General features: G+C 44.7%; 1 protein-coding gene across 5 annotated transcripts; it reads left to right on the forward strand.

Annotated features, from left to right (window-relative positions):
* Nucleotides 1–7: 7 nt before the first annotated feature.
* Nucleotides 8–4660, forward strand: LOC108030886 (zinc finger protein OZF). Of its 5 annotated transcripts, XM_017104052.3 has the most exons (6): nucleotides 8–198; nucleotides 269–358; nucleotides 1841–2633; nucleotides 3030–3425; nucleotides 3486–3809; nucleotides 3900–4660. In XM_017104052.3, exons 3-6 carry the CDS (start codon nucleotides 2058–2060, stop codon nucleotides 4080–4082), a joined length of 1479 nt encoding a protein of 492 aa, XP_016959541.1. In that variant the 5' UTR covers nucleotides 8–198; nucleotides 269–358; nucleotides 1841–2057; the 3' UTR covers nucleotides 4083–4660. The 5 variants fall into 5 exon arrangements, with proteins under 5 accessions (XP_016959541.1, XP_016959537.1, XP_043950914.1 ...); XM_017104048.3 differs by having other exon boundaries at nucleotides 3486–4660; XM_044094979.2 differs by lacking the exon at nucleotides 269–358 and having other exon boundaries at nucleotides 3486–4660.
* The last annotated feature ends 7445 nt before the right edge of the window (nucleotides 4661–12105 follow it).

Consider the following 12105-nt stretch of genomic DNA (forward strand, 5'->3'; position numbering starts at 1 on the left):
AAAGCACATCCCTAGTACTAAGAACAACAACGAAAAACCACCGCGACCCGTAAACTGTTATTTATTTTGTTGGGCAAATCGCGGTTGCGGATGCGGCTTTGGACAGGTAAACCTTCGAGGTCCTCCGAGTAAACCCCGGGCAGTGCGATGGATACTCCCTGAAATCGGGGGCGAATGCCAGCTAGCGGATCGCAAAGAGTATGTACACACGCCGATGGGGCGTTGGAATTATAAACAAATAAGAACCCAATTTTATTGCTGGCCGCAGAATGTAGAGGAAGTCGAGGTGTGTCCAAGTCGTGGGTGATGAGTGGTTCCCGCGCATCAAAGGCTTTAGTAATTCCCGATGACTGTGAGGGTAAGTGCGCGGCCAATTTGTTTTCGGTGATGGAGCTGTGGAACGTATAGGTACCATGTGTGGCCTCTGTTGGTATAGATTGCTTAGATCGTATGTAACTCTGCTGTGGTGCTGGCACTTACTACTAACAATCGGTGGCAAGTCCCCAATCTGCGACCTCGTCGAGTTTTGTGCTTCGAATACGAAAGACTTCAACGGCCCCTCTGCCCTCCTCCCCCTTTCCTCAGCCCTTAACCACCCCGACCCAACCCCTTGCAACCCATTACCCCGCCTATTTAGCATTACAAAACTGCTGTTATGTATTCACTTCTTTATTTTCGCTTTTTTGTGCGATTTTCGCTGGCGTTCGTGCTTTTTGCCCCGTTCTCCTTCAGTTTCGATTTCCAGCTCCGGATTTTAGCTTTAATTCGCTTTTTCAACAGTTTGGTCGAGGGCCGTTGTGTTGTTTAAGTGAGGTTTGGTTTTCAGCTTCTGCGGGTGCGACTCTAATGAACCATTAACCCTGCGCTGGGCCAGGGGCTGGCCGCACTGCAGGGTTCCCAATCTGTTTGCCAGATGTTCGCCGTAGTCCAGGGTCATCGTCACGGCTCTCTTCCAGTTGCATTTCTTTGTGCTCGCTTTTCATTGGGAACTGCGCTGCCTGGGAGAACAGACGACTCCGGATTGCTCAGGTCGCAGAGATACATCTTTACCTATCTATAGCTCCTTAAGTGGGTGTTCGTGTGATTGTGAGTGTGGAGTCTTATCGTCCAGACGGATTGCTTATCAGTGGTTGCCTTCCATGGGATCTTATCGAACGCTCGCTCCATCTCACTCCCGCTCAAACAAAAGATTAAGACAACAAACTGGAAAATTTTCTGGAAGCTTACGTTCTCTGGAAATGCCATATGATAAAGCGATCATATTCGAGGCTAGGAAGTCCCTAGCGTTCTACACAGTGAAAAAGATTATTCGATTATTATCTAACTTTCCATAAAAAATTATGTTTTTGCATGGACTCACGGCTTATTTTAAACTCAAAAAGAATAATATTATTTTTATAAAGTCACGTTTTGGAACATATAAATGTTGTTAAATTTTTAATTAAATTCATAATATAAATATATTTACAAATATCCTAACTCACTTCATAAATAATGAATTTAAGTCACCAGTTCGATTGCAATCTCTGCAAAATATTTTGAAGTGTAGCACTTTAATGCACATTTACGTATCCTGGTAAAATTTTGTGCATCTCTAAATGCTTCTAGATATGCAAAATCCTCAGCTGATAGACAATTTCGGATATATGTTTCTGTGCATACATAGGTCTTATCACTGTTGACACAGCTGGAGGTTCTGTTCCGTTGCTGTTCCTCTTTTTGTTTCTGTTTCGGCCTCACTCACTGTTACTATTTCTGTCTGTGTTTTTGATTCTCCGTCTGCTTCGGAACGTGGCGCACTGCGAGTGGAGCAATTAAACAGTTCTTAACTTTTTTGCAGCCCATCCAAACTAAATCAAACTAAACCAAAGGTGTATGGGAACTTTCTTAGAAATAGCAATCCAAACCAAAAATAAAATCAGAATACCGTAAATTACGTAGAGCATTAACCCTAGAAGTAAAGCAAAGAGCGCTGGTGCCGGTGTCCCCGACTAAGAAGTCCCCAAAGTATAGTTACATCAATAAATACATCAAGTAAATAATAAAAAAAAAAAACCATGGTACGCAGCCGACGCAGCGTGTCCAAGGAGGATGCCGTCTCCCTGCTTACGGACAGCGGAATCTCGCTGTCCTCGCCGCCGGCGGCGAGGGAATCTTCTCCAGCCCCACTGCAATCGATAAAGAGGCGAAAGAGCAGCTTAGCCAGTCTGCGAGATGCCTGTGCGGAGGAGGAAGAGGAAGACGTCGGCGAGCAGGACTCGAAGGATGCCGACTACGTGCAGCCCTTGCCGAAGAAGTCTCCTCGCAAGGCGGAACCGGTGAAAAGAAAGCACCATGTATGCAGCCACTGCTCCAAAGAGTTTGGCGGCAAGACTGATTTGCAGCGACACATGCTTATCCACTCGGACGAAAGGCCGCACAAGTGCAAGGAGTGCGGCAAGAGCTACCGCCAGGCGGTCAACCTCAAGAACCACATCACCACCGCCCACGAGCATCGAAAGCAGTTCGCCTGTTCTCAGTGTCCCAAGTCCTTTGCCCTTAAGGAGCGCCTGCGTCTTCATATGCGGCTCCACTCTGGCGAGAAGCCATATCCGTGCGCCCTTTGCGACAAAAAATTCGCGCGGGGAGGTCAGGTGAGTAACACCAAATTAGAACGAAGTTGTGTAAATTGAATACCACTCTTGATTCCTGAAATTTACCGAAAATGTTCTTTGCGAATGTAAAACTTACACACCTAAATCTTTCTTAATTGTATTGCCCAAAACAGTTTTCCAAACAGTTTGAAAACTATACCTAAAATAGTTTTTTTTTTTTAATTTAAAGTAAATTGATGTTATGACATTTAAGTGTTTCTATTAATCTGAATAAAAGTTTTAAAAAAATCAGCTTAATAGAATTTTTAGATTTTATTTTTAATTTTTATTAATCTGTAGCTTTCTGTAAAAATGCACTTCACGTTTTTCGCAAAGTCCCTGTATTACTCTTAAATTTAAAATCCATATAAATTGACACTAATTTTAATTTTATAGCTTCAGCAGCACATGGTTTCTCACCACAAGACAAGTATCCAGCAGTTCAACTGCACCAAGTGCTCGGCCAGCTTTTCAACTAACGCGAATCTGCGGGTGCACATGGAGCGCCACGAGCAGGGTATGGAACACCGGTGTGGCATTTGTGAGAGCCAGTTCGCGAACGAGCTGGCGCTGCGGGCCCACATTAACCAGGAGCACCACAAGCTGACGCAACTCGAATGCGAGATCTGCCACAAGTTGATTGAGCCGGACGAGGATCTGGCCACTCACATGCAAAAGCACGCCGCGGTTAAGACGCACGTGTGCGAGGTGTGCAATACGTATTTCACCCAGAAGAGCCAGTACAATGTACACATGCGGATGCATACGGGAGAGCGGCCCTACCAGTGCAGGGTAAGTTTCAGGAGGTTCTAGCTTGGAAGTAGTAATAGGTCACACCCATCATTTCTACAGATATGTCACCAGACCTTTGCCCACTCAAGTGTTCTAAAGCTGCACATCCGGAAGCACACGGGCGAAAAACCCTTTCGATGCCAGTTATGCGAGGACGACGTGGCCTTCTCACAGCTAGCGCACCTAAAAAACCACATGAAGAAGATACACAAACAGCAGAAGCCCTACATGTGCGAGGGTTGCCACGAGTTCTTCAAGATTAAGGTGGAACTGCAGGCGCATGCGGAACACTGCGCCAAATGTCCAGTGGGTGGAGACGAGTCTACTGGAAGTCAGTCTGAGGACGCACAAGTCCTCTCCACCATAAGATTCAACATGGCAGTGGTACTGAAGAAGATTAGCTCGGCTCAAAAGCTGCGCCAGTTGGGTTATGAGAAGCGCCTGATCGATAATGTTATCATTGCTTCTTTAAAGCTGGCACAACGACCCTCGCACGACGACGTCACGTTGACGCCTTTGGCCAGGCTTCGGATGAATGTGGAAGAGTTCCTCAAATGGATTGTGCCAGCACCTACAATGAAGAAATTCAGCGAAGAATTGCTATCGATCGACACAATTCTTGACAAGATTGCCACCATGTATATGAAGCAAAAGTAGAAACCAGGAGTTGCTATCCAACGTAAAATGCAAGTGTGCCATAGAAGAAGGTTTTCTAGATCTAGTTCTTGCCATTTAGTTTAGTGTTTAGTAACCGAAAGTTGCAGAAAGAAACCCAACCAAATAATTTATCCCAAAGATATATACTTTGTAGTACTGATCATTTTAATGGCCTAATTTACATTATTCCCACGTTTGCTGATACCAAAAAGAATGTAATTTACAAAATGATTGACTTTGTTGCCCTTAGTAACTTTTCTATAAAGAAAGTTTAGTCTTAAGAAGTAACTTGATGCAATAATTTATATAATATTAAGTGTAATGCGAATGAGTTGAGCCCCACAAATATTTTACTTGTATTTAGTCTTGCCAGAGCCTCAGATCCTAAGAGCTAATAGCTCAAATCGAATTGAACTCACTGTGGCCATGCATTTAGTTGCCGTTTGTCTTTCCCAATCTCTCTTTCTTTTGCCTACATCAAAAGAGTACAAGCTAATGTGTAAAAATTGAAAAACTAATGTGTACAACGGTGTTAATGAAATGCAAACCAAAATATAAAAAGTATTGTTTGTGAATAATTTTTATTGTCGAATACTGGGACGGATTTAACTTTGGCATCTGATAGAGGACCTTTTCGAACACAATTATTGACATAAATTCGATTGTAACTATGTGAAAAGTCTGTAGAGGTCTAGATGAGAAAACTATGGAACAAGTGCTTTCTCTGGCAAAATAATTCCATATCACCCGACGTTTAATAAGAAATCGGTTAACAGAGTAGTGCGTAAAATGGTGATTTATTGATTTCCAAATTCATCAGAAAGAACGCACCTTAAAATCAAAAATGCCAAATAGTTTTTAATACTGTTGCCTTTGCTTTACCATTTCTTTTTGAACGAAAAATTAAGAACTCAGGATATACCAAGAAAGGAAGTTAACTTCGGCAAGCCGAAGTTTTTATACCCTTGCAGTTATTAGAAACAATCAATGTTAATAACACCATGTTCAATTTTTAAGGATTATTGCTAGTTTGAGTAATATTAAGAAAAAAATTTTTTTTTTTTATTTTATTAATTTACAGCTATATGTAGAGTCGTAGGATTATTAATAATTTAAATTCGAAATTCTTAAAAATACAAGAATATATATACTCGTCTCCTTCACTGAGTTGCAAACTTCTGACTGAAATCCTAATACCCTTTGTAAGGATATGAAAAATGGCTGAAAAATCCAGTTTTGTAAAATGATTATTTTAGCTCCATACCGATACATGTATCTAGACATGGCAGTAGTTGATAGATATACATTTAACGATGTGTAGCTTTTTAATAATTTTACTGGTTCGTTAAGTGATTGAGGCCTTCTTGACCTTAGAGGCTCATCCAAAGAATTTCTGCACATGTCCGCCTGGAAGCTGCATTCCATATTTGACTTCAGCCAAAAAAGCATCGAGCCACACACAAACTCCCAGACACAGACACACCCAACCGGGCTGCCATCTAACCACATAAACAGTTAGGTACAAGTGCCCCATGGGTCCTTGCCCGATGGCCATAAACGGCCTGGGCTTGTGCACAAATTTATAAGCCACTCACATTAAGGCGGCAAATATTTTTTATGGCAAACAGCGCACTGCATGCGAACTAAGCTCTGAGCAGCGGTGGCATCTGCAGGCCATATGGCACCTGCCCGCGCGGTTTGCCTTCCACCCACCCAGAGCAATTAATGAAATTTGCACAGCGAATTTATTGACGCGACCGTTAGTGTCAACCGAAAGGAATCGTGGGTGGGGGAGCCATTTATTTGGCCAGGAGATGTATGTAAAATTTTATGTATCAAATATAGTTATGGTTTTATGATAGCGAGGCCCAGACCGGGGTTTTCTCTGGTCCCGGCCATTGCGTGTCTGTCACCTGAAGCTGCTGCTGCAATCTCCGCCAATCTACCACCCTATCCCTCCCGCGTCCGACCCCTTGTCCCGGCCAGCAGCCTAATGTCTACATTTGTTCTGGCCATTGCGTGTTCAGTGGCTGCCCTTCTTGCAATCTCAGCTAACTCGGTTACTCCTGCACCACTGCCAGTTGCATGTCCTCTACTCCAGCTCCTCCAGCCTCTTCCACAGACTTGGCCTCGCCATCTCCAGCAGCTGCCGCTGCCACGGTGCATTAGAACAAATTGCTCTTGTTACGATAGGAAGGATGGACATGCCTTTTGCCTTGTTTGGACCGACGGACAGAATGCCTCTGCTCTTTAGAGATCAGGCCGTTGGATACAAATGACAACGCATTCGGTTGGTTCCAGGGGATCAAGTTATTCTTTGATAGTGTTCAAAGAAGTTATATGTTTCCAATTTGGCACTGAATATTATTGATTTCTTTTTTTTACTTAACCTGAATTTTAAGTTGAAATAGTTTTTTCCCTTTCAACTAAAAATTCCCAACAGAACTTATTAAAAGAGTATCTGAAGTTCATCAAACATGAGTTGCCCCTCCTTGTTTATTTTCCAAGTAAAATGCGCCGCGAATTCGTGAAACAAATAGTCAAAGACGTAAGTACGCATATTTCGCGTGTTGACCAGGGTTCGTTGGGGGCTTAGCCTCATCTGCATACCTGGATTTGACCGCGACAATGTTAATGATGAGAAATCAGAAGAGCAGCCTGCTTTGAGAGCCTCCGAGGACCAGGTTCCATTTCCGTTTTCCCTTTGGGACCTGGACTGCAACAAATTGATTTGACGTTGGGCTAGGCCTGGACTCCGATCATTTGTGTTACCTTGTTTGGCATTATATAATGCAATATAATTCCTTTGTTGTCTGCGGCTAATTTGCAAATGATCGCTGGCATTGGGGTAATGTCATACCTCTTCGAGGGAATCTCCTCAGGGCGAGCCCAGGCCTAAGACAAGTTCAAGTTGAGTTGTTCACTGACATCTAATTTGTCCTGGAGTCGGAGAACTGCCCAACTAAATTGCAGTAGCCCACGCCATCTAGCCAAGGCTCCAAAGAGAAGAAATCCATAATTGCCTGGGAAAGCCCATGTGCGACCATTTTAAAAGAGCCTTAGAAATAAACCAGACCAAATTACTTTTTCTTAGGACTGATAGATTGAAAGCTTACCAAATGTTTCAAGGTCTTTAAATTAACTTTATTTCAAGGGAATAACCTTCACACTTTACAGAACTTATTTTAAGATCATATGAGCTATATGTAGAAGTAGTATTTCGCCATTTTATGGTATGTGAATAATTACAAGACGCATTTCTTGAATCCACTCAAATCGAAACGATGTCTCCAAATGTTAAGGTTCTGGCAGATATAGATCCCAGTAAGCTGGTCAGCCTTGACCACCGATTTTTGGGCCTTTCCACGCGGAGCCAAGTCATGGGGTCGTTCAACTTCTGCTGGCCAGGGCGTTTAGGAGCCATAGTCAAAGTCAAGTCAAAAGTCATAAAAGATATGCAAGCCTGTGCAGTCTGACTGCCTTAACAAATGTACGAGTCTACAGATGGTTTTGTATAGCTCTCGCTCTCGGTTTGGCTGTGGGCTTGGGCCTGAGTTCGGAAATGGGTTTGGGATGGCTGTATGGGTACGAGTTTGCGAGATGTGCGTTGCTTGGTAATCCTTTGCCATGTCTGCGCTGCCCTTATTGCAGCAGCAACAGCAACAGAAACAGCCAAACAACATCAGGAACAACAATTACAAATGGACGACTTCTTTGTTCTGTCAGCAAGGCCTGCTGCAGCCGAGCAGCCCAGAATCAGCATCAGCACCAGCCCCAGTTGGATTCCACGCCCGAGCTCCAGCCCGCGTTGAGGCCAAAAGAGCTGATGCCGGAGTTTTGCGGTAGCAGCCCAAAAGAGGGGGCGTCGTCAGAGCCGTCTCCATCTCCATCTACGCTGCCAGCAGCTGCTACGCATAAAGCATACGCTCGGCACAGAGAGAAATAAGTATTAAGTATATTTACTTATTCGAATTATTAATGGACTGAAGCAGAAAAAAATGATGTGTATATTATTTATCAACATGAAAGGTTATATTAATTTTTGTGCGCGCGTTGCCTCCCCTAAAGAAAAACCTAAAATTATTAAATATACAAATTTGTTTATTTCTTTAAATTTTAGGCACGTATTTATACTCAAAACGTTTTTTTCTTGGATGAAACTATTGAATACATTTTGAATTCGTCAAACCCACTCTCAATCATATTATTAAACTAAACAAGGGATTATCTTTTAATATTTTATTATAAACTGTAGTAAGCAAAGTAAAACAGGTAAGATATTTCTTTCAGTGCCTACTGCGAATGCTGTTCTTTTGGGGCGTTATTGCTGGCCTAAACAAATATGAAGAGCTGCAGTCTGAGGCCGCATCTCTGTTTCTGTCTAGGAGTCTGAGAAGTCAGAAATGTGCAACGTTATCATAACTAAGTGCATGTGGATGCGTGTGCTTGTGATTTTCCCGAAACGAAACGAAACCAAAAGAACGAAACCGTCTGCATATGCATAATTCATGCTATTGAACCTTCTGCGGTTATGACTGGACATGGACATGGGCCCTGGACTTGAACCTACCCACGGAGATTGGGGAGGGGCGGGGCAGGGGCAGGCGATGGGGACCTCAGCCAGGCAGCTAGAAAAATTATAATTTCACAAGTCATAATAGGATTTGCAATTCAAATGCGAAAAGGCAACGAAGACTCGAGTCGACTCGAGCTGGGTTTCATTGAGATTGTTCTCGTTGTTGCTGTTGTTGTGCCGTTTCCTTTTTGTGAAAATTTCTGAGAAGGGAGCCTTCTTGGCCAGGGCCCAGACTTATGGCCAAGGCTCTGGCCCTGGCCAATATGTCAAAAATATTAAGAGACATGGCCCATGGGCCGGGAATGGGATCGGGAATCGGCATAGGAATTGGCATAAGAATTGGTTTGGGGCTTGTGGTTTCGGCTTTTGGGATCGGCCGGGCTATCGGACGGCGATCATGCATAAATATGCAAACGATAAGAGCTCTCCTCTATAAAGTTGTAAAATTGACAAGCGTTGCAATGCCAAACTCTCAAATAAAGCAATAAAATGCGCTAAAACATCGCCGGCCAGGGATCGCAACTCCAGACCGATCGGTAGCCATGGACCAAATGCAAAAATTAGAAGCGAAAGCCGGCGGGCTGCAGCAACAGCTCCTCCCCAGCCTCCTCCTTTCCCTGCACATCCTCGCCTGCTTGCCCAGAATTTATGCCATTCTGGTTGGCTATTCGGGGGGACTGGGACTGGGACTGGGGAGATCCGATGGAGAGATGAGCACGGAAGCATCATCGTTTGTCACTGGCGCATGCAAAGGCTCAATTCATGACTCTGCATCGAAATCGAGGAGGAAGTGCGCCCCGAGTGACAGCGGCAGCGCATAAAGATAACAAATAGTATTGCAGTGGGTTGCATCGTAATCATGTCAAGCTGCCAATACCGGCAGCCCCGGACAGTGGAGTCCCACAACTTACGACTCACTTACGCAAAATCAAACCCTAAGCTTGTACCCAGGAATTTTGCAGAGCTGAGCTCGATATAAATTAGGAGGAAGAATTTTCGGAATTTGGGGTACGCTTTCGGAGGTTCGCAAAAACAAAAGACTTAGGCAACGAACCTGACAGATTTTCCAGCTAAGTACGCCAGCGGACCGGCCAGATTTAATTAGGGATTAGGCTCTGGCCGTGCTCAGCTGCGGCGTCATAAATATTTAATGATATTGTCAGCTCCGCGGTCAGAGACCATACATACAGCCCTGATCTTGGCTGCGGACCGGGCTTATTCCCCAGCTTTGGCTTCAATTTAAATCAAATGTGCGCAACGATGCCGTCGTCGCCACGAGGCTCGGTTTGGGTATGGGTTTGGATATGGGTTCGGGCTTGGGCTTGGGTTTTGGTTGTGGCCCGACTCGGCTGGCCCTGGCCTTTTATTTTTAGCATATAGTAAGCATATGATCGACACTCGCACTCGCTTGAGTGTGTGTTCGTGCTATTTTTAGTGGTGCATTTAAGTGGCGACCGCATTCGGCCGGGCCGTGGCCTGAACTCTCTAGCAAAATGTGTCCCGCTGTGAATTATGTGCCTACATAAATTACCCGGCCAGGAATTAATCATGTTTTATGCAGGACTGCGGCTGAGCCTGGCTAGAACCACAGCCACGTAAGCATGGCCTGTTTTCTTTTTGTTTCGTTGCCTGCCCATTAGGTTTAGTTTTCTGGACCGGCCTGGTGTGGATCTGGCTGAATCTGGGATCTAGTGCCTTCAGGGGCACTTGGAGTCGGTCCGAATTTTTGTCTCTGTCCGGGGATTGGAGTTGAAATAGCACAGGACGGTGTTTTGGCGCCTGGCCCATATCACAGCAAGGCCAAGGTAATTGGACGAAGCAGTCAAACGTCCCTGTCGTAAATGAGATAATTTTTTGAGAGGTTTGGGCCATTATGCAAAGTTTTAACAAAACTTTAACTAATAGTAACATTACCCTATTTTAATATCAGTATATTATGGTATAAATACATAAATTGTGCTATAGTCAGACTGTCATGTCAAAATCGGGGGTGTCAAAGTCATCTCTTCGGTTGGAGACCGGTTCAAATGTTTGTACCGACGAACCTAAGAATTCCATAAGAATTTGGCCAAACTATTTATATCTAGTCCTTATTAAAATCATGTTTTTTCATAAATTTCATTTGAGTAGAGTTTTATTTTTTGTACACTGTTTTAATTCAATCTTCCACAAATAGAACTTTACTCAACTTAAAAAGCGGCACTTAACAATTCGAGATTTCTGGTGCTCCTTCGCTCAAGAGTATGCCTCCTCGTCCACACCAGAGATGCCCCCAAACTTTAATCGCCTCTAAAACTTTAGTGTCGTTGTCCATGGCGAATCTGCGGCAGTGGCTGATGTGCAGGATCCTGCTGCGGCTGGTGTAGTTATTGTTGTTAGCATGTAGCCCACTATAATTGATACGTGCTGCACTTGTGCGCAAAGACAAAATCTGCCCGCTGGCTGTTTGCTTTGGCCCAGCGTGTGGGAACGGAGGAAGCACAGAGCTGCGGAGGGGTGCGTGGTGGAGTGCTCATCCTGGACGACGGGGCAACACGAGTGGGGCGTGGCAGCAGCAGGAGAGGAGGCCATGAGAGGCAAGGCGGCAGTTGGGCATCTGGGTCGCCGCCCCGTTTGGCGTCTGCAGTTGGATTGCATTAAATGTCAAGGAAACCGCATGTCCACCCTCGTCTGCTGGCGGTCCTTGCGTCTGGGCCTCGCCAATTTTATGGCAGCCTGGGCACTGGTGGGTTGGGAATGGAAGGATACGCCAGGGACACCGCCCCACTTGTAAGGCATTTTATAATTTAATTTTCATATGTGGCAGCGCTGGAGTGTCGGGGCCCGGTTCGTTTATCTTCCCACTCCAAGTGGGTGTTGCTTTCGATTATTATCGATTACTCTGCAGGCCCGGCCTGGCAACCATAAATCAGTGCCCCCCGCCCTGCTGGGCTTTCATCAGTTCATTTATCACTTGGGCAAACAGCAGAGGGCACGGCTGCGGGAAAATGGCAAATAAAAAGACAAAAGACTCTGGTAACGAACTAAGTGCAGTCGCCCTCTAATGTTAACGCTGGGATTCGCTACTCATCCTACTCGAGGCTGGAGAAGTTGCAGCTACCAGCAACAAAAGTGATAATTAATGTGTAAGCCGATCTCCCCGATCCCCGATCCTCAGGCCCCTATCCCCTGGCCCGTGGAAAATTGTCATCGACCGGGGATCGAGGCGCTGGAGCTCCACATGCTAACCAAGGTGCTGACACTAAGCACTTGTCACCCAGTCCGCAGCAAGAGCCAGAAGCCCGATGCTACATATGCATGCCAGTGATGCTAAGTGATTTCGCAAAGGAAAGGTTACAGAAATTAATGTGCAACTTAATTACACTGATTCAGACCCATAAGACTTTTACACCGTGTTTTTCTCAAGTAAATCGGATGTCGGCCATTTTATTTAAGTAAGTAATTACG

This window comes from Drosophila biarmipes, chromosome 3L, assembly GCF_025231255.1.
Source record: "Drosophila biarmipes strain raj3 chromosome 3L, RU_DBia_V1.1, whole genome shotgun sequence".
In the NCBI taxonomy this organism is placed as follows: Eukaryota; Metazoa; Arthropoda; class Insecta; order Diptera; family Drosophilidae; genus Drosophila; species Drosophila biarmipes.